The sequence below is a fragment of the Tauraco erythrolophus genome, chromosome 14, assembly GCF_009769465.1.
Source record: "Tauraco erythrolophus isolate bTauEry1 chromosome 14, bTauEry1.pri, whole genome shotgun sequence".
Classification (NCBI taxonomy): Eukaryota; Metazoa; Chordata; class Aves; order Musophagiformes; family Musophagidae; genus Tauraco; species Tauraco erythrolophus.
Genome location: NC_141478.1, coordinates 3672342 through 3700150, shown reverse-complemented (window position 1 = coordinate 3700150; position 27809 = coordinate 3672342). Strand labels below are relative to the sequence as shown.

The 27809-nt window shown below is 46.3% G+C and overlaps 1 protein-coding gene across 1 annotated transcript in view; it reads right to left on the bottom strand.

The window, feature by feature from the left end:
* Positions 1-27809, bottom strand: part of CHSY1 (chondroitin sulfate synthase 1) — a 76920-nt gene extending 49111 nt beyond the window's left edge. The window contains exons 1-2 of the mRNA XM_086620418.1: positions 27547-27809; positions 18047-18542 (exon numbers count right to left, since the gene is read on the bottom strand). Coding sequence (XP_086476544.1) covers positions 18047-18542; positions 27547-27809 — 759 coding nt within the window. The remainder of the gene's footprint in view (positions 1-18046; positions 18543-27546) is intronic.

Sequence of the window (27809 nt, the reverse complement as noted above, 5' to 3'; positions counted from 1 at the left end):
GGTCATACTCCCAAATGGATAAAAGGAATTTTTTCAAAAATACAATACGCATATAGGCTCCTCGTGGGAGACACGCGCTGAGAACAGCCTTGTGTTGAGTTTCTACTCAGATGAAGTTCTTCTCCACTGAAAGGCTTCTTCAATGAGTTACAAACTGGAGAGCTTGGCTGTAGCAAAGGGGCACGATGCACAGCTTGGGGAGTACATAAAGATACACCTTTATCACACACAACAGGCAGTTCCCCAAACTCACAACACTGCCTGGATGCATCCACCAAGCTCACGGATATCCCACACACCAGGTCTGGCAGCAATGCTGAGGAAGGCATTAAGGGCTTGTTAAGTGACAGCAACATTTTAAAAAGGAAGCTCAAGCTAAGTACAGCCTTGTTTATGTGAAGCTAAGTCTTCCTTAAACACTTCTATATTTTTTTTTAAAAGCTAGTTGCTATAATGCAGGAAATATCATGTATAAAAAGAGCTTTATCTGAGTGCAAACACCTTACAGGGCAAGTTTAACCTCAGAGATTGTGTGTTCATCCCTACAAAAGAACATTCATTGTCCAGACATGTCCAGCAAGGTTTTGCTGGGAGAGAGAAGAGGGGAAGAAAATGCAGAAGGAGAAAAAAAAAATCTTGCTCAATTTTACGACTGTAAAAGGCATTTCTAAGACATTTCTGCATAGCTACAGAAATTTTCTGTGTATAATACGTAATATTGTCTCTCATAATAATGTTGTCTCATTAAATATAAATTTACCTGGATCCGATTCTTTATTTTTGGAAAGACTTTAGACTTTTTTCACTATGTAGAGAAATTAGACCAATTAATAAACCTGAAAGCCTTTGGCCACAAGGATTTCCCCTGAAAGGGCTTTAAGAGCAAATTTAGCACCGAACTGCTCCAAGCAAGCTCACCGCCCGGTTTTCCCTGGCTATAAAGGCAGCAGCAGTTTCACTGTGTAACAAGCCTGCTACTGTAATACATCACCCATCACAGCCTAACTGGCATGATAAAGTGTTTGCTCGTGAGGGGATTGTGCGGCCAGTCCAAACAAAGACCGCTTCATCTTGCATTTCCTAGAAATCTTTTTTTTTTTTTTAAAAAAAAAAAAAAGCTCACATCCTGAGCTGTGCCTATGGAGAGCACTGAGAAGCCTGAGCCACTCCCCAGCCTTTTTTCTTCCTCCACAAAGCAGAGAGCTGCCTGGCTGCCCTTTCATACAACTGCTCTGTTGCAGCCATCCCCTATGTATTTCATTCAGTTATAAATGAAACAATATTATAATCATTTGCGTTTTTATTACTGTTACCTGGAAACATTGCCAGCAGTTTCCTCCAGCAGCTTGCTGAGTGGATGAGATTTGCAGCAAACCTAAATCAATCAAGCCAGCAAGGTCATCTTTATTGCAGAACGGGAAATAAAGCCGGGATGAGCCTCACACATTATTCCACCCCTCGCCCTCCTCATTTCCCCGCTCCTCCCGACAGCTCCAGTTCTGGAGAGCTCCCAGGGAGAAAACGTAGGGGAACCACTGGGAGAGCATCACCCCACCACTGATGGTGGTGCACCTTCTCCCTTCAGGGGTGCATCTCTCTCTCAATATATGTATCTCTCGTGCACATGTGCAAATTTCTAATTGTTCCAGCATTTCCCCACAAATAGAAGACAGAGAAACAACTAGAGTGATCTACCATCTCTGCAAACCATTATTCTGTTAAATTTGCTGTGGTTTGGGCAAGCGGGGATTTACCCACCGGATGAAGCCCTGCGCAGTGGTAACTCTGTTTTGAAATGTACGACCCAGAGATGAACATGCCCCAGTGCTCTCTGTGCCCTTACGTTTCAATTCCCCTTCAGATCTCATGAATTCCTACTTCCACTGACATTACATGGCAGTGAGTTTCCCCAGCTATCCTGGCTGGAAAAGCAGCCCTCTCAGCCCTCACCTACAACTGCTGGAGGGCAAGAGAGAAGGTGTGTTTGGCCACCCAACACGGATCCTTCCTCTTGCCCTTTCGGGAAGCCGGTGTGACATTTGCTTTACCTTACACCTGGGAGGGTTGCCATCCCAGCCTGGTTAACCAGTATGTTTGAGCCCTCAATCTCAAAGACTAAAGGACAACTGCCAAAAGCTGGCAACTTAGAGCAAAGGCATGGGACAGAAGGTGCCAGCCTTCCCCATGCTACATGCCTTGTTCAAGTATCTTCTTACATCCAAGAGCCACAGGATAACTTATCCCCAACCTCTGAGAGCCTGCAGGCCCACTGGCCTGCCTCCTTCTGTGGCTGGGTTTCCAGTGAGCCCAGGCTCACTCCCAGCAGAGCTCCTACAGAGAACTCACCCCAGATCCCATGGAAGACCCAAGGTAGCCACTCCACAGCAGCACACATGGGAGGTGACAAGACAAACGGGGCAGATGAGAGTTAAGGGGGACCCAAAGCACCCAGCTCGACCAAGAGGGCAGCCAGGGAGCTCTCCTAAAGCACAGACAAGAAGTTCCCTCTTTACCAAACTGCTTGTCTAAATTGAATTTGGTTTAACTTAAAACATCATTAACGATATCTGCATCTATTCTTGCTCACTTAATACTGCCCACGGTACTGTGTGGTGTCCTGCCATTTCCTGCACCTCTCTTAAATCTCTTGGCATGTGAGCTTTCCAAGGCTAAGGCTGCAGCACACAGCCCTCTGCACTTTCTGCACAACACAGACTACCAGCAGGGACGCAGCAACCTTTACGGGACTACAGACTCCACATGGCAGCAGATCAGACATAGAAGGAACTCTCCACACCACCAGTCTGTCACCTTCAGCCCAGGACCACTCTCAGGGAATGAAAAATAACCCAAATTGGATCATACATATAACCACAGAACCACGGGCCAACGTGGATACTGCCCTAACAGGATACGGCGCCAGCAACTTCTCTGGCAGGATGGGCTCAAATCCACCGGGCAACTGGATCTAAGAAGAACGGACAATCCCATGGTTTGTTTGAAATGTTATAGAAGACACAGGTTGAATGTTAATCAGAAAGAAAAAAGTACTGATCATCAACATATCAATGGGCTCAGTTTAGCTTTCAGTGCTCATTATTGTCTGGTGTGAGATGCAGGACTGAGTCTGTACGGCTATTTCCAAGTTTCAAAGTTATAGCTATGGTTTATTCCCAAAGGCTGATGTAGAAAGGACTGCAGCAACTCTACAAAACACTTCAGGATTTAAAAATTAAAAAGAAACCACACCTGCAATAGCATCATCCAAGTGACAATGCTCAGGAACAGGGTCTGGAATATTTTACAGTGATGCTGTTACATTCCAGCACACACAAGGATGTGAACGTTTACTTCAGCTGACCACAGTGCACACGAGCACACACAGTGACACGAAAAGTGGTGCTTTGCAATGTATGGCCATTGGGGCAGCCTAACCAGAATATTAAGAGATAGCCATATTTTACTATTATTTACCATCGAGGCACCACAAGAACCATTGCAGCTCCTTTCTTCTGCACATAATCATCATATTGATAAAACTGGCACCAACCCCAAACTGGACACGGCTTTTTTTGTCCCACCACACAAAGAGAGGCAGACACAAAGACAACCAGTGACGTTATATTGGCTACCAAAGAAAACAAAATCCAAGCCACTGTTCTTCACTGCACACCCTCTGTTTGGACAGGAAGAAAACATACTCTGAGAAGTCACTTTCAAACCTCGTTTTTGGATGAAGAGTTGGCTGTTTTGCATGGTAACCAGGCATGAAATTATACCAGCTACAATGCAGGCAGCTCAGTGTTTTTTCTATGTTGGCCATCAGTCAGGTGCATGAGTGCTCCCACTCAGATTTAACTCGGATGCCGTGCCACAACACGTCCCATCAGCATCACACTTGTCACTTCAGCACAGGATGGTTTTGCTGGCATGCCAAAGCAGCTGAGTCTCAGAGTGCATTGCTTTCTTGGCAGGTATTCCTCCTTGCCTAGGGGAGACAGACATCGGGGAGTTCTACATCTAGAAAGAATAAGATTATTGTAGCCCATCAGATATGATTTCCGGCTTTAAGGATTACAGCGAGAGCCAGGGCAAACAGCAGGTTGTTCCTTAGCTTGCACCTTGCAACATTTTACTGTTTACTTGCACTTATTTTAGACTGATTTCCTTTCTGAAAGCGTATCTCAGTCCTTCTCTGCCTACCCCCACCACACACCCAGCTTCCATACTCTCACTAGAGAGCCTGCCTGCAACTAAGGTTAAGCAAATTTAAGGTTCACGTTGCCCTCACACTCTTCAAGGAGAGGGTTTCTTCAGCAACTGCCAAGTGACTGCTTCTCCTCCACTCCCACCTCTTCCGACCTCAACTTTTCTCACTGTGCTGACCCTCTGGAAAGGTGAGCACCTGCGAAACAGCTCCCTGATTTACACAGGCAGCTGGACTTTCCCTCATGGCAAGAAACTTTGAGCAGCACTTACAAAAGGAGCAACATCTGCTCCATAACCACTCAGTAGAGCATTGCACAAGAGCAGTTACTTTAGCCAGCCTGATATTGCAAATGCCAAAGGAATTTGGTTCCCTCGTATCTCTACTCACAGGACCTCTGTTTAGAATATTTGAAATTACTTGGACTCCACTACACTACTTAAGACCCCCCCGGGCTTCACTCCAGCTCTCCTGCTATTGCTGCCTTTCACCTTTCAGAGGTTCTACCCCATTCCTCCACTTTGCTCCCCAGTGCCGGCAAAGAGTCTCATCTGCACCCCTGCTTGCTCGGCTCCCCTCAGCTTTTTTAAGAAATCATCTTCAATGAGTGCTCTGGGCCACGGTTCAGAAAGGCTGATGGAGAACTGCAGGTTTGTCTCTGCAGGGCTCTTCGCTTCCGGCTCAATTCATTCACTCTTTGATGCCCTCTGGGAACTGAAGCAGAAAATGCTGATTATTTTTGCAATTTGTGCCTTTGACTTTTCTGCACCTAACTGGTAGGGAGGGGATGTTTCCCGAGCCCGCTCTGGGAAAAGGCCCATTCCAGCAGAAAATTCGGTTCTCCCTCTCCCTCCTGAAAACAAGTCTGCTCCTGCCTCCCCTCACTTCAGCCCTGACGGTGGAATTTTAATTGAAGTGACTGGCGAAGGAGAGGAGGGAAGGTGTGGTTTGGCTGCAGGACACAGAGTCGGGACAGGACCTCTTACACTCTACTCCTTGCCCTGACGGTACCTCCTCCTGTGCCCTGGGGATAACCCCATGCCATGCTGGGAGAGCTGTCGTTCCACGGGGTGGAGGGAGCATGGGAAAGGTTTGCAAAGCACTTTGATGCTGAAGCACAAAAATTCCAGACCCGAGGTAACAGTTCCCTCAATGTACTGGGAAATCAGGTTCCTCCAAGTTTCCCTGCAAGCAAGGTCAAAACCACATTTCTTCAAGCTTGCTCGAGAATGACAGCCAGTCTAAAATTAGGTTGAATAGTAACTTCTCACCCTCTTGTGAAAGAGGCCACAAAAAGTCTAAATGCATCTTCAAAGTCTAAGCAGATCTTCAACGAGAAATACTCCCCAGAGAGGAGAGCAAGTACGGCCACGTGTTCACAAGCCAGAGCTGGGTGCTGACGCCAGGGCCTGGGCAGGGCAGAGCTGCTGCTCTCGAGGGACAGGGACTCAGTGGTGGAACATACCATGGACCTGCCCCAAGTCTCCTTTTGCCACACTCAGCTACCAGATTTCAATATTTATCTACACTAATGGAGCAGAAGAGAACATCAATGTCAAAGCAGAAGAGCTTAACGTGAAACGAGGCACATCCTCTTGTGCTCTTCCTTTACTCCATGAGATCTATCTCATGATATTTGATGAGAAGTTGTTTTTCCACCCAAGCTCTACTTTGAGTCAAGAAGCCAGCAGTGACAGCATCAGAATGCTATTTGGGAACGGAACTGAAGAGCCGTTACATAGCTTTGTGGGGTTAAAAAAAAAAAACAAAACCCACAACATAGAAAACCAAACACAGGAGCCAGGAGATGGCAAACCTTAAGATGTCTGAAATCCAAAGGTGACAGAGATTCAGAACTCACTGGGACTTTGTCAGCTTACACAGCTCCCTCTCACTCCCTTCCCTACATTTCAAAAGATGAGTGCGCATTTCTGGGTAGGACTGGTTTCAGCAAAGTCTCTCTGTGAAATGAGCACGAGGACATACACAGGAGACAAAAAATAATCAGTGGGGTGGGGAGGTGGGCAGAGAAGATGGTGAAACTAATCCAGAGGCTGCAATACAGTACAAAAACTTCAGGAAGTCAGGGGGTTTTCTCAGCTGTTAAGTGCCCTGTGAAGGACAGGAGTGTCTCTGTGCTGGGGCACGTACTGTCTTTCAAGCCAAGTCTGTCTCTGGAGCACAAATTCAACACACTTTTCCCCAAAGTTCTATTGTCCTGCGGCCACATTGCCAAATTCAGACATCTAATTCCAAGTGTGAAGCAGAAGGATTCCAGTCCTGCTTTTAAAGGGAAGAATCTCTAGGCTACCACTCCATCACATAACTAACCCCAACTTTGTTCCGGCAGGACACAGCACAGCTCCCTATCCTCAAAAGGAAAAGGAGGCAACATATAAACAACATATCCCTGTACATCACAGCCTCAGAGCCTGCATACCTCAACCAGTAACCAGTGCTAACAGTCTGAGGCACCTCAGCAGACGTATAGCCAAGCAGCTATAAAAGAGCCTTTGTGCTGGCTGCACAGGAACAAGGCATTTCTGTAAGGGCAGACGGCCTTGACCACCTAGCAGAATAAACGGGGTTACACATTTCACACTTCCTCTGCACCAGGAACTGCGAGGGCAGATGGCACAAAGCAGACGCCGTGGGCTGGAGAAATGATCTGTTCGCTCTGCGGGGCCACACCAGGGATGTGGAGGAGCCACGTTACAACCCGAAGGAAGATGACATTGCCCTCACCTTCCATCTTCCTCGGCTGCAGTTCCCGTATCAGAACTAAACCACTTGATTTAAACTTCAGCAGACCTGTGATTCAGCAGAGACCTGTCCCTGCAGTAGTGTCCATGCAAAAGATCATCACAACTACTTGATTCACCACCCTCCAGACAAAGGCTTTTCTTCCTAATGCTTAGGCACCCAGCTCCTACTTTACACATTTTGAAATATCCTTTCACCTTCACTCTAGTTTCCAGTTCTGCAATTAGGCTAATTCTTTAAGGCTGCAGGAGCTATGGTGTTATTTTTGGCCTAGAAAAAAACTAAGAAACTATGTAGATGGTTTCTCCTCAGAACAAGCACATGCAGCAGCAATGATACCATTCCCAGACTTCAGGATTCAGCCAAATACATTATTCCACAGGACTGAAGGTGGCTTCCAGTTGGGCCCAGTAAAATGCAGCAACAAGGCAAAGTGCAACGGCAAAAGGCTCTCACATGTTTCAACTCTAAAGCGTCAGAGAGGGAAAAATAAAAGGATGATCTGAAAAAGTCAAAGAAAAATTGCTCTGTCCAAGACCTGGAAAAGCCACAGCTCACAAACATTCCCAGGGAAGCAAAAGCCCTGATGATTTATGAAGATTAAATCTGCTATTGTCTCTCAGTTGTTGGTTGGTTGTTCTTTTTAAATGAAGTTCCCAACATCTTTGGCCAAGGGGAAGTGTCTTCAATAGAGGAGGATATAGAACCAAGTATGTCAGTTAAGCAATCTGTGATAAGGTTAAACAAACAAGGTAAGGTAAGGTTTCTTGACAAATCATCTGTGATAAGGTTAAGCAAATTTCTCTTTTCTCAGGACAGCAAAGATACGCATGCAATGGAACAGTATTTTTGCTAACCTGGTCAAGGAACGTGAGATGTACATTCTGGAGCCACTCTAGTCAAACGAGACTGGTTTTAGTGAAGCATCTGGTCTGAAGGCTATATGAAACCATTAAAAAAACCTGGGTCAGGCACTTAACCCACTCTGCACCCATACATCGAGGGGGACTGGAAGAAAAACGATTTATAAAAACCTCTGACCTAAGATACAGACAGTTCCCCCATCAAGTATTTATGCAGATTTAGACAAAATACTAATTCTCAACACCCACTTACTAAGAACTTTCTTACTCCTTATTAAGGACAAAGAACATTGCCCTTATGTAGAGATGCTGATGAGTGAATTCTGCTGTCCCTTGGGCAAATGTTTTCTCTCTCTGTAAAACAGTAACACGTATTAAAAAGTATGGTTATAAGGGATTAAGGCAGCTCAGTTAATGCAAACTAGCACTCTCTCCTGCATTCCTCACTAATACAGTGGTGACATAACCAGCCAAAACATGTAGCTTTAATTCAAATAAGGTTTAAAGAAGTTACTGCCAAGTAATTACACCCATTGAAGGCCTATCAGCAGAGGAACCTTCATTCATACTCCGCTGCTATTCTCAGAGCACTTTTCTAACCAGTTGCACCAATCTGAAGTGGCAACCATGAACATGAGCAGGCAGCAAGTTTTCATGAACACACACGTGCCTGCCTTTCAGAAAGCACACCAACACAAGGTCTGAGCATGGCCAAGAGGACAGTGGGCAAGAATGCAGCACCCAAATATCGGCTGCCTCTTCAGAGAGGCTGGAGAAAGTTGAAGGTAGATGAGCTTTCTGGTAAGGTGCTTCTATTTGCAGCAGAAAGAAGGTGACAGTACCACTTCTGGAATCGCAAGCAGCTTTCTACTGCCCTTTTCCTGCTTTCTAATGAACTGCTGGCTGAGTCCAAACTATGGGTTCCCATTTATTTCATTGCTAATACTAGCCTCTGTCTAAGAACCTGTGCTTAATCCACAAAGAGTGTCGGATGCTTCTGAAGACTGCTTCCAAGAACAAAAATATAGCACTCAGCTGGAGCTCCCTAAAGCCATTCAGTAGGAAGGATTAAACTCAGAGACTTGGATGGAGCTTAGATCCAGTGGGCACGACCCTACCTGTGCTCCCTTCATTACACAAGAGCATGTCGTGCCTTTTCCTAAACCACTAGAGCCAGTGCTTTAGAATCTCACAGCTCTGCATAAACATTTCGGCCTCCCATCCTGTACCGACATGTGCTCTCAGCTACAAACCAGCACAGATGCTAAATGAAACAGTTTGCTTTACCCTAGCAATGCTCCCGGGACATCAGATCACCAAGCACAGAAGGTGGTTGCTGGAGCTTCATCTACGCTGCAGCCCTGGGAACAAGTCACTGTCGTTACGCAGGCTGCAACGCTTGCCATGAAGCAGAAAAACTGCTGGAGTGCTTACTTGGAAAAGAGAGCTTGCAGTAGTGGCTTTCCTCTTATCAGCAATACTCCACATCAAGGTACAACACTGCAGTGTGGACAAATATAAAGGAATAAACAGACATTTCCAACTCAAAGAGTCTTAAAAACCACTTTGGGTTCCTAATAGCTATTTAAATTACATGCAGACTTTGACTCTTTTACTGAAGTAGCTGTTACCACACAAGCTACAAGTAACTGGTGTGAAGTTCAATTGGTTCTCAAGAATCCCCCTGATAAAAACCAGTCACAACTTTTACTTTTGCTTCATTATTGTAATAGTATTTTTAACTTGCTCAAAACACATCTGAAAGAACCACTGACAACTAACTTGCTTCCACTGAGGACACAAGCAGAAATTCACTTTTATGTAAGAAACTAACCAGAAACAACCAGAGTTCAACTTTCAGTTCTGCAAGGACCCCCAAATAAATCCTGAAGTTTCAGATGGAAGCGTAAGAAAACAAAACCAGTGAGTTCCCCAAACCCTTCCAATTATGTTCCCAATTATGTTTGTGACACATAAAGGTCATTTTGGTCTAGGCACACAGGAAGATAATCCCCACCCTTCAGGCAATCAGGATTTCTGGCAAGATTTTAAGAGGTCTCCAGCTGATAACCATGAAAGTTCACACCAACAGGAGTCCAGATAAGCTTTTAACACAGGAAATTAGTGCTAAAATGTTTTAAGCATTTTAAGGATCAATTAAAGATGGTGCAACAATCCAGCAAAGTAGAACTAAGTTCTCTGCTTCAAATCAGATGGTTTTAGAACAGAAAACAGCAGCAGCAACTCTTCAGCCAGGAGGTGTCTACAGGAAATGAGGCTAGACAAATCCCGACAATTAATCCTCTGTGCAGGCAGATTACATACTCACATCATCCGCAGAGCCTTGAGTTAAACTGCTACCTGCCTGCTGCAAGGACTGGGTGTTGCAGGTTGTCATCTTGCATCTTCCCTGTTCATCCATGAACCAATGGTTCTCCCATCGCAGCTTAAAAAGCCAAGCTCCTTACTGATCTATGTTAAGTGCACTTGGGTACAAGGCAACTGGGAAGGCTCAAAATAAGCAGTTCTCATTAGTAATCGCACCTGCAAGCTATAAAAAAAGAAACATGGCAGCATGCTGAAGGCCATCTTTCACCTTGTCAGCACTGGGGCAGCACGAAGTTCATCGAGGACAGTGACTTCAGGAGTAGGTAACTGGGAAGTAAATGAATTGGCGGTTCCTGGGCTGAGGTGAGGACTCACCTGGTGTGTTAACAGCTCTTTTCAATAGATCTCCCAGCACCAGCAGCAGACCAGTGACTGCTGACATGGTGAACTGTCAAAACCTAATTGTACAGATCACAAAAGCACCCTGAGAGACTGCCCTCGTACGCTGCCAGCCCAGAGAGCACAGGGGGATGCTCACAGAGCAGCCGCTCAGGGCCGTGTCAAGGCAGAGTTTGCCTACTACGTACTGTCTTCTCCAAGAGCATTAGAAAAGCCTTCACAGCAAGTTAGTGCTACACACCCGTGCATCTGGCTATAACCACCTGTCTGTATTCATTCTCTCAAAGTTCAAAAGAAAATGATGTTTTATATTAAATTGGTTTTGTAAAAGTAAAAATAGATACTACAGCAAAACCCATCACCCATTTAAAAGATCCACTTTTTGTTTCTTCTCTATATTAACTCAATTGTTTCTATTAAAAAAAATCCAATTATTTCTCAAAACACCATACTCCAAGTATAATACAGCTAACACCAAAAGCATTTGAGCTGAATGTGTTTCTACCATTCCTTCAGTGACCTCAGCTAGTTTATATTAAGCCCCTTCCTCACATCAGCACTTCATTTCTATTTCCCATCACCAAACAAGTCTGGCTTTTCTCTCCCATGCTTACAGGCTCTGACACCTCCACGCTGCTGGTGCTTTAAGCTGCTCACAGAACTTGGCTCTACCAGACTGAAGGAAGAAAAGCAAATATTCTCTCCAAATTTACACAATCAACACCACCCCCCTGCAAACATCCAGGTGACAGTTACCCTCTACATATAGAGGACCTAAAAACTTCCAAACTGAGAGCCTCAGCTGAAGACACTTCATGTCCACTTCAGCTGAGAGAGACAATTATTTTTTTTTACTGTCTAGTCACATGGGATATTTCACAGAGATTCTGTTTATACAGAGGTAGCCATGGAGTGGTTTACTCTCCCACCCTCATCTTTTACACACAGAGATAAGCACTATAAAATGGAAAAGGAAACTTGCCAACTCAAGAGTTGAGTCAGACATAATTGACCCATAAGAGATAACTGACTACACAGGTAATTACTGGGCTGTATAATGATTAGGTTTGGAATTTAACTGCATCCTTCCAAGGTCTCCAGTCAGGTAGGAGTCACATACAAGAGGCAGGGCAGTGTGCAGCTCTGATCACAGCACATCATCTTCTCCAAGTACCAAGCCTCACAGCTCCAGCAAGCCGTAGAGCAAGAATCTACCCTGCAAAAGAGAGATGGCCTTCCCATCAGCTCAGAGGAGAAAAATAGATTAGAAAGCTTCTGGTCTCAGACTTACCTCCCTCTGTCTATCCCCATTGCTGCTCAACAGAACAAACTCAAATCCTCCAGTATCTTCTGTGTGCCTTAATTAAGCAACTGGGATGATGAGCTATTTTATTAGAGCTCTTTGTCCTGTCATGCTATGAAGGATTAGCCTTTCCTGACTTGTCCTCAAGATAACAACTAATCCTGCTGGCTCCCTAAACTCCTGCTGCACAGATCCTAATTTCTCATCAAACCACTGCACCTCAAGAAGACAGTAATGGAGAAAAAAAGCAATACTTTTGTTTGCTGGATTCATGGCTGGAGCTTCCTTAGAGTCTGCATGACATCATCAAAGTTCCCATTTCAGCAACCCTCAGCTTAGGCATTAGATCAAGTCATCCAGCTAACTAGGGACAGATTAACTGTGTGCTCACAAAAACTGGGTCAGCCTCTAACAGTCTCTATAGCCTGGAAAGGCATCTATGTGTAAGCACGAATCACACAGCCTCCCTCTTTTAAAATGATGGCGAGCAGAAACCAGCGAGATCCAGACTCAACTAACTTTGGTACAACACTTGGCACTATATACAAAGTGGTTCTTGATTTCTACAAGAAACCTTTACCAACTTGAGTTCAGAAGTCACTAAGAAATGACTTAGTGATGTCGAGTTTTCCCTCTCTGAAGTATCTGGTTCTCAAATATTTCATTATTTTCTGAAGTGAAAGAGCTAGGTCAGGACTTGGGTGCAGATCAGAGATCTGTCTCCTATTCCGAACCCTCCTAACCCACACCTTGGTTTCACAAATGTAAACTGCAGCCTTTGCTCTCTCCTTTGACCTCTCTGCCCTCCTCCTCAGCAAACATCACTACTAAAATTAGACCACAGTGGTCATACCACACTGCCTCCCCCACTGTCGCCACAGACTCCCTGTCACACCAGTCATGTATTTTAGTCTCACACTGAGCCCCATGTATCACCTTCCCTGCCCAGATAATGCTCTTCTCTAGTCTTACCTGTCTGTCCTCTCACAAAATGCCATTCCTCATCACCTTCAAGAAGCTCAATCGCCATCCATCCCCCGAACGGATGGCCACCCACTTCCAAGTTACTCTGAAGCCAAAAGACATCTCCAAAGTGTTTCAAAGATAAAATTGAGTGCTTAAGAAAACACAATTTATAAACATCCACCTTAAAACACTGGGCATGCTTGTATCCTCCCTCTCACGCACACACACAATTCGTATCGTACGTTTCTTGAATGAAGAGATGCAATGGGCTACGCATATGGTGAGATAAGTTATCTATTGCTGTCAGGGTTTGCCAAGTTCCTATGCTCTGACTTTGAAAAAAACATACAAGCTTTGAAGCCAGGACAAGATATAAGCATTACAGCGTCTGATTTCAGAAGTACTGCTGGATGCTCCCACCACAAAGACAAGTTGAGTCTGTCTATCTGGAGTCCAAGGCAAGGGTTGACAGTGCAAGAGCAACCAAATACCACAGTTCAACCCCACTGCCCCGCACAGACTGTGGTGAACCGAGGAACTTCAGAGCACCCTGCCCAAAGCACCTCCTCACAGATCCCATCCTGTCCTGCTGGAAACGTACAGCTCTTGCTGCTGAAGTCACTGTGTGCTGCATGCCACACATCAGCCAGCTACAAACAGACTGAATCTTCTTTTTCGTTAATGAAGGTTCTTTCTCAGAGAACAACAGCTACCCGTTGGTTCCATTGCTGTTAACAGTTGCATCTGTCTCCTGTCTTTCAGTTCTGATCAATTGCCGCAGGACTTTTATCTTTTTCTGACTTCTGGCTATCATACAGAAAACCATCAAGTTCAGTTTTGCCCATGAGAAAGTCCATTCCAGAAACAGTATGTTCTCGCACTGCCAATGTACTTGGCAGATATAACATGCACTTTAAGGGCTTTCCTAACTTTAGTGCGTTTCAGAGAAGCAATTATCTTCAATTACTCCAGACGAAAGATCACACAAAACGTTAATTCAAATCCCCCTTCTCCCAGAAGCCCCCCGCTATTCCTAGTCACCACTGCCCTACTTTTTCCCCTCGCCAAAAGGTTGGACCTGCTCTTCCTTGATGCTCATGTTTCCTTTGTCACAGCTTCTTTTCCAGGTATATTGTTAAAAATCCTGTCTCACTTCAGGACATTTAAGAGTACTTGTTGCTAGTTTGGAGGAAAACTGCCCTGTTCAAACAGACACGCTTGCTGCTTCTTACCTAACTTCTCCCACTACCTCAACCAGAACAGAAGGAAAAACAGACAAAACATCTGGGCATTTGCACCAGCGGTTAAAGGTGGCGTAAGCTGCTCCGTTGGATCCAGCTGTTTCTATTGCACTGCAGGACACAAAGCGGTTAGTATCATCTGAAAGTAATGTGTGTCAGAAAGGTTTTATTACTGAAGAAATTAATGGGCTGTGTATCAGCACTGCCTTGATTTCTAGCAGCTACAAAGATCTTGAATGAAAGTTACCAGTGCTCTTAAGGTGAGGATCTTACACACAAATTAGAACAATACTCCACAGCACCTACGAAAAAACATTGAAACAACACTAAGCTACAGAGCAATGGCTTCCTAATTCAGATGTGTTTAAAGGAAACATTAGACTCAAAACGAAAGCTGAGATCAACAATGTGTTGGGATTGTTTAAATGACAAATGAGACAGCTTGTCATCAAAGCTGAAACCTGTTCTCAGGTTGAGTAGCCAAGATCCCACACGGCACCACACAGCAGTGGATGAGAAAACAAAACTAAAACAAGCTTGCCTCTGTGACCCACCAGAACAACTACTGGCGGGAGGAAACGAGAGAAATAAGATGACTTAAATATGTGAAGTTTTTCTGAGAAAAACACTCAGCAGTGTGTTAGAAGTCCAGAATACCAATATTCATTAGAAAAGCAGAATCACCTCCTAGCAAGTTCAGTACAAGCCTTTTGTCCTCTTTAAGAGAATGGACTGTGCTCTATATCACTTCATAAATCATCAAGCTCCCACCTGTAAGCATCAGAGATTTCACAGCTCCATTCTTTTAATGATTGTTTTTTTATTCCAGTTTGCTGCATAAAATCTGTACCTTTGACTGCTCCACCCTATAGAGGGCTGAATTTTACAGCTATTTGTCAAACAGCAGTAATAATCTCAGTTTTGTTTTTACAGTGATGATAATCCTTGCCATAAAGAACTTACATTTTAAGAGGCATGTCTCATCTGTGACTCACTCGACCTCACAACTTACATGCCTGGTCACAGAAGCCTAAAATCCCTCATGGGCTCCAAACTGCTCCTGAAACTGCAGCCTGGGTGCATGAGATGAAGCTCCTCGGAGCCCAGGGAGCTTCAGTTCTCCTCAAGCTTGCACATACTGTTGTCTCTTTTCTGGGGTGAGATGAAACAGGAAGTCCAAAGAACCGTGGTGTCAATTACTTTACTGTATTTGCTGAAAAGCTCCTGACAGCAGGAAGAGCATGAACAAATCTTTTACAAGTCCTGAAACGGGCAATAACCGGGTGCCACTAATGACGTGGTCTAAGAGGCATCGCAGAGAGCAGCAAAGCGACAGAAACACAGGAAGGGAGGCAAAAAAAAGGGTTTTGAGACAGACTGCTGCGAGCCGAAAAAAAACACAGAGCCAGGCCTGGAGACGCGTTTGGGCACACCACCAGAGCCAGAGACAGGGAAGATGAGCAGTACAGTAAAGACATTGTGGGATCTAAAATCAGAGAAAGGGGGCAGTGACAGTCATGGAGATGAGTAAAATGACTCTGGGCATAGAGCCCACTGCAAGAACAGTGCAGGGAAGAAAACCACCCACACTGAGGTCCAGCAGGGCATTCCATGTCTGAGATGTTAAGAACGAAAACCAAAGAGCTGAGGGGTAACCGTAAAGACCTGAGCTCTTCGTTCGTGCTGCCGCTTCAGACCCTCCAGAATAGGAAGTGCAGGAAGTGAAGAAGTTTGAGGTTTGGGTTTTCTGAGGCCAATGCCGTTTTGTTTGCTGAGCCTCGTGCTGTCGCTGCTTCCCTTTCGACGGAAATTGTGAAGAATGTGGTGGCTGTGCCCCAGCAGAGCAGGCACAGATAAACTTTTCGCTCCATCAGAAGCTCACTGAAATACAATGCTTTGCAATTCACTTACAGTGGCCTGTTACTTGATGTTCATGAACATACAAGACATTGAAAATGTCACTTTTACACCAAGCTTTCCTAACACAGCTGTTACGACAGCTGTGTTATTTCACACAGCTATTGCTTTATCTTAAATAAAATACCAGGCACGTTTAATGTAGTTGTCTGGGCAATATGAGAAACAGAGATCAAAAAAGGAAAAGATGACAGGTTTTTAAATTGAAAAGCCTCAACTAAATGAGAGTGGATCTATTCCTTGCAGAAGCAGCGGGCTTTCATCCCCAAAACTCTTCCCTCTCTCCAAAACAGCTGAGCCTTAACATCTCTCACTCACAGGTTACTTCTGAACATCTTACAGTTTATACACTTCACACAAACCAATTTTAAGTAACTTATAGCACTCAGGAGAATCCAGCACTATGGATAATTTAACAAGAAGCTGATCAAACAAAACTGATTTTGAGAAAAGCCCAATCTAATTCTGTCAGCATTCCTAGTACAGTTGTGTGCTATCGTTAGCTATTTCAAGTCAAAATTTGATCATACTGAATTTAGGAGGTCTTTGCCAGTTTCAATAGGACCAAAATGCTGACCTTTGGTAAGTTATCAAATGCCACATTCACACCAGAAGTTATTTCAACTCAGAATGTCTAGAGTAAAAATTTTATGCTGCTAAAAACTGTGGAAAAAGTTACTGACTCCTTATGGCTAACCACGATGCTGGCAATACATAAACTAGTTCCAGGTCTGTAAGCAGGGAACGTGGAGAGCCACTGTTAGTCCAGAAAGTCTTTATGCACAAAAGACATCAATGAACTACTGCAGCTGGAAACCTCCTTCCCCTTCCTCAGAGACTCTCCTGTCACTGAACTGCGAACTGAAACAAAACAACAACATCTGGGGGCAGAAATTCAGTGTCAAAAGTTTAACCCAAGTCTTTGCGAGTGAAAGAGCAGGTCAACAGCAGTATTTGTCGTCATCCGCGACCACAGCTCCCATGTCAAGCGGGCAAAAGAATCCCCCTCTTCACCACATCTCATAAAAGGACGAAGCAATAGTTGCGAACAAGTCGTAAATGTTTGTATAAAAAGAGAAACTGTTCACCCTCTCTTCTGTTCTCAACTTCTCCCTTATTTCTGAAAGAGACTCACCAACATTTTCCCTGGTACTAGAGGAGAAACTGCAGTTCAAGCCCAGCAGGTGTTTTCAATCAGACAGTCTGTAACCACCCAGGACTCACCTCAAAGAGCCCAGTGCACCCGGGCAGGAGAAGCCCCCTTGGCCCCTGGGAGGAGCCACAAGCCCCCAGCATCCAGCAGGAAAGGCAGCAGGAAACTGCCACAAGCAGGCTGGGGACTCTCTTTGGTTTTTGCCCCGGGGTGCCAAATCTGCAGCCACATCAGCGTGGGCGGTTTTGATTTAAGAGCGATGGCTTGTCTCTGCTGGCATCAAGGACCTGCTCAGTGGGCGTCTGCAGGATGGGGCTGCCAGCAAATCCCCTGAGCAGCAGCGGATCTGGGCTGTGGGCAGGGTGATAGTGCCAGCCACCATGAGCCATCTCTGCCACGGCTGTAGTTTGGGAAAAAACTGTCACTGTCATGCCAAACATCTGTCAGCCTTGCACATGTCAACTGCAGCAAGTTGCAAGGCAATTGTATCGTCTGTTTTCTTCACTGCCACCATAACACATCCAGCTAAAGAAGATAAAAGAGGCTTGGACAGTCAAGACTGCAAGGACCTGTGGCCATTTTGATTTAAGCTTATTCCTTTTCTGCCTAAATAAAAATATCTAACTGATGAATGTTTTTCCCCTCACTCTGATGTGTCTAATGTCAGGCCCCATTTCCCTCCTCGTTGTTGCACTTCCATATTTGCGTAGGTCACTCCCAGGGTGACACTCGTAGGAAACAGAGTGTAGCAACTGTACAGTTGGATGGTCAAGTTGCAAAGAGAGGTGAGCTCTGGAGGAACTGCTGCACAGCTGTACAACAGCAATGCCCCACTGCCAGCCTCTCCCACCCTCTCCTCCACCTCCCCCAAAACACACAACTCGCCCTCCATGCCCTCGTCCTTACCTCGTAGGACCACACACACTGCACTCCCGCAAACCTCCGTACGCATCTTCCCACTTCTACATCCTCGTGGGTGGTGTACATCTCTCGCAGGCACTCGCCAATGTGGGGCACCATTCTCCGCAGCACTTCCCGGCTCATGATCACTCCTGGTCCCCCCATGCAGAAGTTCTCGCCTGGTTCCAGCGCCAGCTTCCCCATCTCGTCCGTGGTCCCGAGACCAGTCTGCCCAAGAAAGAGGGGCTCGCTGCTGTTCAGACTCCTGAGGAAGTTCTCCAGTTTGTCCCCTTTGATGTAAACGTCATCGTCAGCTCTCATAAACCATTCGTATTTGTCCAAGTAGTGGTCATGCATGTATTTGAGCATCATGAAAGATTTCTTCTGGGGTGGATAAGAGTCATCTACACCTTGAAGCGGCACGACGGGGATGGGAATAGAGGTGTCTGAACCCTGGCTGGAGAAGAATTCAACCCTGCCAGGAATGGTTTTGGACCACGTTCTAGATTGAAAAAGACAATAAAGACTAATTAATTATGCAAACCAAGGCAGGCAGAGAGTGCTAGCAGAGACCGCTCAAAGAGACTATACCTTATCTGCTTTACAAATTTTCTTTTTAAACACCTTGAAGGTTTATTTTTTTCCATGCAAACAGGGATGTTCACATGGCACACAGAAAAACTCGGGTAACACACAAAAAATTCTGACATGACAAGCATTTGAATATCATTTTTGCAGCTGTATCTGACCGAAATAATTCAAGAGTAGTAGTTGACCAGTGGCAGGCAGGCTTTCTTAAGCTCGCTTAGTATTGGTCTAACAGCTACGGGTCACAAGATACACAGCAAAGCCAAAGGGAGCCAAAATGGGCAAACAATTCACATACAACTGGATTTAATGCCTCCAAAGCTTCCCTGCAAGTCATCCAGTATCATATCCACCTCCCAATCCCCTTAGGCCTCCCAAAAGCTTGAAAGCCCGTTCAGAAGTACTGACTTCCAAAGAATAAATAGATGCAAATTTCACACGAACTTGTGAGGAATTAGTATCCTGCGGGAAACACAGAAGCAGGTAGGGCCTTGATGGAAGTAAAACGCTCCTGCCTGTTTGCGACAGCCAGAGAAGCGCAGATCATGGCAGCAACACTAACCTCAAACGGGTCTGCCCACACCAGCATAGGACTACTAGAAAAGTACTCCAAAGAGATGCATGCAAAACATGGAATCTCAAAAGATGATCTGCTGCTACCAGCACCGGCACCTCCGGCAGCTTTCCACACGCTTCAGAGCACGTTTTAGCAGAGAGGAACATCACAAAAGAGGAGCCTTTTCTGGGCGAAGCAGCACAGCGACATCTGCTCCACACCTTTTGTGCTCCCCTCTGCCAAATCCAACCCATCTGCGTGGGCAAACTGGGTCACTTGTATCGCAGGAAGAGATGTAGGATGATTCCTCAAGGCAGACTGCAGAACACTTAACCTCCTCCAGACAGGATTTGCAATCATGTAACTCTTACAGCCTTGCCCTAAAAACTATGAATTTTAAGCTTTCAGTACCATTTTCTCAAATTCTACCTGGGAAAAAGCAGAGCTCACTTATCTTTCACAGAAAACTATTTTCATTGGTAAAGCAACGCGTTTTGCCCCTTTTTGTATAGCAGGAGAATATTTCCTAATTATGTTTGGTGACCACGCTCAGAATATAACCTATATTCAAAGCAGGATGTGAAAACATTCTCAAGGAAAAGGACACAGTATTTCCTCAATTCATCACTGTCACTTTTACCAAATGCCTCTCAGCACAGGTTTCTCATCAAAAGCAGAGCAGATTTTTGGGCAGTACAGACCACCTGAAATTTGAAATCTCCAGAATTAGCTATCATCTAAAGTCTGAAATGTAAAAATATTTCAGAAGAATTATTCCTCAAGTTCCATCAGGAAACGCAGAGGTATTTAATTAGTACTAACTAAACATCAACTTGCACACCTTAACAGTTGCACACTAATTCAGCTTTGTGTCACCCAATTACTTTAAAAGCTTTGTCTTCTGGAGTTCTTACTGCTATGGGTAGTGCTCCACAGGAAGAGTTTAGATCCCAGTTTCCCAGAAGAGCACCAAGTGAAGCCAATGGAAACATTCCCGTTGACTTCACAACAGAGGTGATGAGGACTTTAATCATCAGTGATGCAATTAATGCATGGTACTACTGGTTATAAAGTCACAACCTGTTAAAGCACTGAAAACTGCCTGTTTTAAAACACAACGTGCTTATACCTTCAACTTTCACTGAGTGTTAAGGAAGTTCTGCTGTTTATTTTCTGACACCCACACTCCACATACAAATCATCTGGTCTTGCATGAAAAGACAACACGGTAAACTGCTCTTCCCATACCAACTCCCAATCTAAGTTTAAAAGATTTCTTTAATAAAGGTACTTGATGCATTCAAATTTTAATCTCACAGCATGAAAAGGCAGAAGAAGCTACTGAGAAATGCAGCTCATCTCATTCACTGTGACCAGTTCCCGAGGCAGCTTTAAGTGAACCCAGGCCACTTTCCAGACAATCATGAGGTGAAGTTATAAGCTAAAGCCTCGTGGAAATTTCTGCTTATTGACTTTTTTATTCAAAAGCAAGCAACGAATTTTCAGACTTGCTCTCGATATCCTGAAAGATCTGCCTTTGTAATGATTACGAACTCTGGACAACGCGGGATGTCTTCTGTTACTCCAAGCTTTAGCTCCTATCTGGACTCCTCAGGAGCAGTCTTCATCGTGGGGTTTTTTTGTTTTGTTTTGGGTTTGGGGGTTGTGGGTTTTTTTACACCACCACCCCTTCTGTTGGTTCCCAGTTTAAATTTGCTTCCTGCTCTCCAACCAGGTTCCCTCACCTCAGGACACCCTTAAGTATCATCAAGATAAGAGTTTCAATTCAGTGAAGGTGGAATAAAATGCATGTATATTCACGAACCCTGGCAGGTTTGATTTCCAGTCCTCATATGGCATTAAGCCTCTCAGCTCAAAGCCAGTCTGGCCTCATCTTTTCTTGGATGTGGGCCATATTTAAGTTTCATACTAAAACAGGAGTAAACCAGAGAAATGTCCCCATGAACAAGGGACATGAAACGTTACTTCAGCCTTGGGATCTCACATCGGCCGTGCCCCAGCACAGCTTGACTAAGTCTTTGTGAGTTTCCTGTGACGAGGCAATGTCTAGGAGGAGACGACTCGCCATGTAATTTGTGACTGTGGCTTTGAGCATTTGTTCAAACTCAGACAGACGAAATATGCTCCCACACTGAAAAATCGCCTGAGCGCCTGCGTCAACGCAAGTGCTGCTCAGCAGAGGCTGAAACAATGGGAGTTGCCATGTGCTGCTCCTTATGGCAAAGCCACAGCTCGCTGCTCTACGCAGCCCCTTTTAGGGCAGAGAATACACAACAGTTTGCTCAGGAAACATGTTGTTGCACCCAGCCAAAGAAGCCAAACTACGGATTGTGAGATGAACTGGAAGCACACCTTTCTGCCCACAGCTATCAGCAGAACCGAGGACTGGTAAATGCAGGGATGAATCCTGATCAAAGCTACTTTCAATTTTTTTCTCTGACACTGCAAAGAATCAGACCTGGCTCAGTCACAAGCGATCCTGCAGATTAGTGTGTTAACGGCTATGTCTCCTGCCAGTCTTCTCACCACCAGTCCAGTTTACTGGGTCTGCTCTCAGGTTATGGGCAGCAACCTGACCCCTTCAGCTCCTGAGGCACAGAGCTCTTGTCTCAACACCTTCCTACTCCTGTGGGCCCACCAGCACTCACTCCCACCAGCTGACACTGCTTTCCTGGTCAAGGCTTCTCTAACATAAGACATGTAGATTGTATCTGCAAATGAATCACACATTCGATAATAAAAAAGACCCAGGAAATTAATTTTAGCAAAACCTGACACCTTCCTTCCCCATCACCCTCAGCTGTTTAAAGGAAATGCAGTCACAACATTTCTGCCACCAGGCTCCTGCATCTACACCTGCAGAGACCACCTCCCTCCCCTGTGGAGATCGCTGACGACCTCAGCCAGCTTAAGGCCATCTCGACTCTGTCTAGAGAGAAATATCAGGTTCTGAATACAACCGATACGTGTACTGAACTGGTCATTTAAAAACCCAGCAACTGAACTGCTGTGACAGATCCCAACCTTATCTCCTCCGTGTAATCTGAATCTGCTTGGTTAAACAGGAGGATGTGCATGAATCAGGACAGCAAGGATCTCTATTACCTTTCCCTGGAGCAGCGCTGAAAGCATGCACGAGGGTGTGCGACCTGGTTTCTCTCACTGCACAGGACACAACTCCAGCAAACTAGAAGTTAGCGTTGACAAGGGAATCAAAGTGCAATTTAAACAAACATACATATAGCAAAATTTGGTAATGCTTCCTTAGAAGAAACCTTTTAGTTAGGACTGCTCCAGTATTGGTGGGTAACGAGTCAATGTTAGCGTCCCTTAACTTGTTCTGCACTTGGGGTATTCCATGTGCACCCTAATCTGAACGAAGCACAAGCAAACTGGGTGCAAAGATTTTGTCACAGCTGTCATGCAATATAGAAAAGTTTGCAGAAAAAGAGTGCTAAAAAAAGCCAGTCTTTGCCAAAAAGTGACCACTACTATAGATGTCAAATGTCATCATAAGTAATTTCTTCACTTAAAAAGAAGTTTAAAAAGCATAGCTTGGAGTAGGAGGAGCAAAGATCTGGAATGTTTTATCTTCAGTTTCCAGTGTTGATTATTTATTTGTATTACCTTGTTCTGTATCAGCTCTGCAGACCCAGCAGAAGCACAGTCAGCAACTATACGCAGACAGTGCCCCCTTTGTAGAGATCCATATTGGAAATGATTACAAAAAATGTACTTGGTTTTTGTCTGAAGCTTGAGAACCTCCTTCAGAGGAGATCAGAGAAACCATTTAAAGTTTTGAGAAACAGTCATCTTGATAATTACACTGAAGAAAATCATAATTTACAAAGAATTCAGCAAGATAATGGACTTAAAAGACTGATTTCTTGAATACATGGTCCGGATAAATTTCATGTTGAATTAGGGCCAGTTTCGCCCAAGCATTCTTCAAGATCCAATCTTTCCAGCAACACACACCAGCGATCCACAGCTTAGCCAGAAAACTGAGCACAGAAACCAGCACGCTGCTCCTGCATGTGGTACTGCAGATGACCATCATGTGAGGTCAGAAAAACAAGCTGGTTTTCAAAACTTCCAGATATGTTTAAAAGAGCTTGTCATTTAAGATCTGCATTACAGAATTCGGATTATGAGGGGGAGTTCCCTTCAAATTTTTACAGGAGGGCAAAACCAAACCCAACCAGCTTCCACAGCTCCTTTAAGTCATTTGAATTAAACTCCTCCAATTTAAAGCGATGCCGGTTTTCTGTTTGTGGACATCCATTCACGTTCCTCGTGGAAACTGAGACAAACCGATCCATTATCCACAGGCACACAAGATACTCAGTGGCCATGTGGTAATTCTGGGGTATGTAGGTGACTTCATTTCTCTTTATCCCCCCCCAAGCACCAACGCCAGTTGCTCTCGGTGCATTTGTTTCACACTGTTCTGTAAACATTCCTGCAAATTTTAGGCAACTGCTTACTGCAAGGAAAGCCCAAGCGTGTCATACTTCTGCTAAACAATACAGGAGCAGGACACACCGAGTTCTCACTAATGCAATACTGTGATATGGCCAATATGTTGGGCAAAACGTGTATCGTGCTGTCACGATGTTCAAAGTCACTTCACATGACCTCCTCCTCCCAAGTCATAAACGTGCACAGTCTGCAACCCATCATACTACCTCACTGGCAACCAGGAAGGACAAAAACTGAATACCACCCAACAGCCTCGACCTAGGCTCTGAATCTAAAAGAAGCACAAAAATGTGTTTTGTGTTACACTTCTGCAGCAGCTAGTGCAGGCTTAGACAGATAATACAAACTCCTTTAGACCCCAAATCCTTCTGGCTGCCTTTCACTTAAGCTCTTCCAAGCACTCAGGTATTTAGATTCCAGTACAGTCTGTTTCCTATAAGCCACCACGAACAGTGTGGCAGCACGTTCCAAACGGAGCCTCTCGAAGGGCATCCTTCTGCTGCAGGAGTGGGACAGCTGAGCACGAGCCCTGGCACCACAGCCTGGTACTGCAAAACGGCACCTCTCGTGCTCCTCGTGCGCATGGCCTCATGGCACGTCAAGGTGCCGTGGGGACTGTCCCAAAATGAGACTGCGTTCCTGCAGAGATACTGCCACGGGCCAGCCTTTGACATCTCACCATTAAATGTATTCATTATAGTCTCCTGCCACGTTTCCTGGGAAATGTAGTTGCTATGGAAAAAAAAAAAAAAAAAAAAAAAAAATGGGGTTAACTGCCTGATATTTCTGTTCCTGAGACAGCAGAAGACTTAAATCTTCTGGGAGACTGCTTATTCCCATCCGCTCCTTTCCGCAGTTCTTTTAGGACAACACCCCTCAACTGCAAAACCATTAGCACATACTGCTGCACTTTCCCTGAACCCCAGCCATACCTTAACTCCTTCCTGCACAGCTCTTTTCCTGACTATTTCTTGTCCTTTGATGTGACACCACAGTTGCTGCTGCTGCACTTCACTGGCCTCCTGGAAGGGAAACTCTGCTAACCTGGCTGTCACATGCAATAACTGCCGAAGCTACAAATCTGCCCTCCAGAAACCTGTAGATCTAAAGCTTATTCTCTGCCTCGCGGACTACAAAAGCATGACTGTTTCAAAGAGCCAGCATCTCCCGAAAAAACGGCCGGCCTGTTTCGCCTTGCAGTGGTCATTTTGCTCATGATTGATGTTCAGGAAGTGGATTGCTTCCCCTCTTGTTAGACCCTCGCAGCAGCAAGGATCAGCCAATGCTTTCCGCTCCACTCCCTTTTCGCTGTGTCTGTAAATGGCCTTTGAGCCACAGCAATTCGGAGGTATTCAGCCTCTGAATCCCTAATTCCTTTCAGCGCTCTGGCTAGTGTAGTATCAAGGCTCTGCACATGCTGCCACCCCGGGAATGCCTTGCTAGCAGCTTCCCATTTCACTGCTGTGCCAGCGATTCAGCTCACCAGGATGCTTTGTCAATGTAGTAATCCCAGCAATTGTCTGCTTGAGCACTTCATGGCAATCAAAGGCCATTTAAGATTTCAGGTCTGTCTTCCTCTTCCTCCCCCTCCCCACCTTCCCTCAAAGATGTCTTCCTGTCACCAGGACATTAGCTCGTTTCTTTCACCGGCGGAGGTGAGAAAAATGCATTTAGCCCTACCGCAACGTTAAGAAGTCTCTTTATTCATCCCTTCTGAGAGCGCTCATCATCTCTAGAGGTTAAATCAAAATAGCAGTGCAGTAAAAAGCGATACTCAGATCTCCTTCTGCGGGCTGAAGGAGCTTGATTCCATTAGCTGGATTTGTTAAGTTGCATCTTTAGCCATTTTTGTGTGTGTGTGAGCAGATGTTGCAGATCTGGTTCTGTAAACCCAGCTCTCTCACAGCACGGGACTGTTCAGCAAGCACGGGCAAAGCCAGGGACAAGAATCCTTCCCACACCAGCAAAGTGAAATGCTCCACAACTAACACCCATCTTGGGCAATATTGTGACAAATTTCCCTTTCATGAATTCTTGATGCAAAATCTGATGGATCCTAGACAAACTATTCTGCCATAAAACCTGTTACATGATGTCCCAACGTGACTGCAGCCTTTGTGTATGTAAATGTAAATTACACAGCTCGTGAGATTTGCAAGCCAAAATGCTGCATCCCACACGTGAAGAATACTCAACCCTGAAGAAACAGATTCTTTCACCCATTTCAAAGCATCAATCATGCACTCTCTGTAACTTAATTACAGGTCTACTGCTGAAAGAAGGAATTAAGTTTCCATTAAAACCGTTGTTGGCGGACAATATGCTTCGGATTGCCCAAATTAAGCAATCTTATTGCATCTGATGCTGATATAAAGAGAGCTACCATCTCCCAAAACTGGGGCTGGGCAGAGGGAGGAGAAGATGGTCTGTTATACACGGGTTTGCCATACTGTTCTTACTGGCCAACAGGGCCAAGTACTTTTCAACCTGGGCAGGCAGGAAACGGAGAAGGGTTTGTTCTAGTACAAGACTAAAGGGGATGTTTTATTAGAGAAAGATCCGCCCCAGAGCTCCTGGCTGCTCCTCTGACGGAACAGCAATCGGAGCCGGGGTATACCCGAGCTGACATTTTAGCTCTTAACTCTTTCAGATTTCCCAAGCAGGCTTCCCGCGCAGCCTCCCAGCCCTGCCTGCTGGCACGAACGCCGGAGTAATAAGCATATTTCAGCAGAGCGGAGAGTTTCTCCAAAGCCACAGACACGTCTCTCACAGAAGAGATGATTATTCTGATGCTGCCGAGGATTTGGACTGAAGTCCCATTAGCACGTGGCGCTTGCAGCGATACTCAGCTGTGGCTGGAGACTACGTCGTGGGCCACGGTGGCACACGGTGCAAAGCTCAAAGATGGTCCCTGCTCCAAAAACGGGTGTACTCAGGTAATAAACACACGGCTCAGAGCCCCTGGTTCCTGTGCTAGCTTCACCAGCCCAAAGCTAGGAGCGATTCACCAAAGCCGCCTTTCCCCATTCGAGCTGTTTCGCTACCTGGTCCAGCCTCAGCAGCAGCAACTACAGCAACTGGAGGCTGATTTTACTCTTTGTTCCCAGATGTGTTTTCTGGGTCTCGTTCCTAAGCACATGCTCGGCTTGGCGCAGTGGTCTCTCCTTTCCTACCCAGGTCACAGTGGTCTCCAACTTTATCACTCTTAGGCTGTCGGCTCTCTTCAGAAGCAGCAGCCAAGGACTGCACCAGTGTGCTGTGGCCGTGCCCGAGGCAGAAGCACTGAGGGACGGACGGGAGGTGCTCCCTCACTGCCGTGGGGCTGCCTGACCCACGTACCGGCTCAACCAGGCCGTGTGAGAGCATCAACGCGACTCAGCTCGACCCCTCACGTCTCTGCCGACCCGTCCGGGCAGCGGGGGAGCGCTCGGGGCACCGCTCTGCCTTCACCCCACACCCCGACCCGGCCGCCCGGCGAGTGCCCCAGCGCTGCCCGCTCTGCACCCGAGCTGGTGCGAGGAGAGCCGGGTCTGAGCGTGCCCTGAGGAGCCCCCTTCAGCTCGCTCATACCTGCTCCGGGGAAGGGCGACCGGTCCCGGGACCGGTGAGGGCATCCCGACCGCAAGGGCCCCGCCGCGGGAGACCTCCCGCCCGGCAGGGGAAACGGCCGCGCCGAGCGCAGCCGAACGTGGCCGAACCGAGCCGAGCCCGACCGAGCCCAGCCGAACCGAGCCGAGCCCGACCGAGCCCACCCTAGCCTCACCAAGCCCAGCCGAACAGAACCCAGCCGACCCGACCCGAGCTCCGCCGAACGCAGCCGAGCGGAGCCTACCCCCCCCGCCCCGCCCCGCCCGCTCACCGGTGGGCGGCCACGGCGCGGGTCCGCAGGTACTTCTGCGCCGTCATGACCCCCACGAAGAGGAAGCTCTGTGCCGGCGAGCCGGGGCGGCGCGGCGGGGCGGCGGCGGGCGCCGGGCGACAGCCCAGCGGGCGGGCTCGGCGGGGCCGCGCCGCCGCCGCCAGCTCGGAGGCGCGGGGCAGGACGAGGCGCGAGGCGAGCACGAAGCCCAGCACCAGCCCCAGCAGGACGCTGAGCCAGGCGCGGCGGCCGCGGCCCGCCAT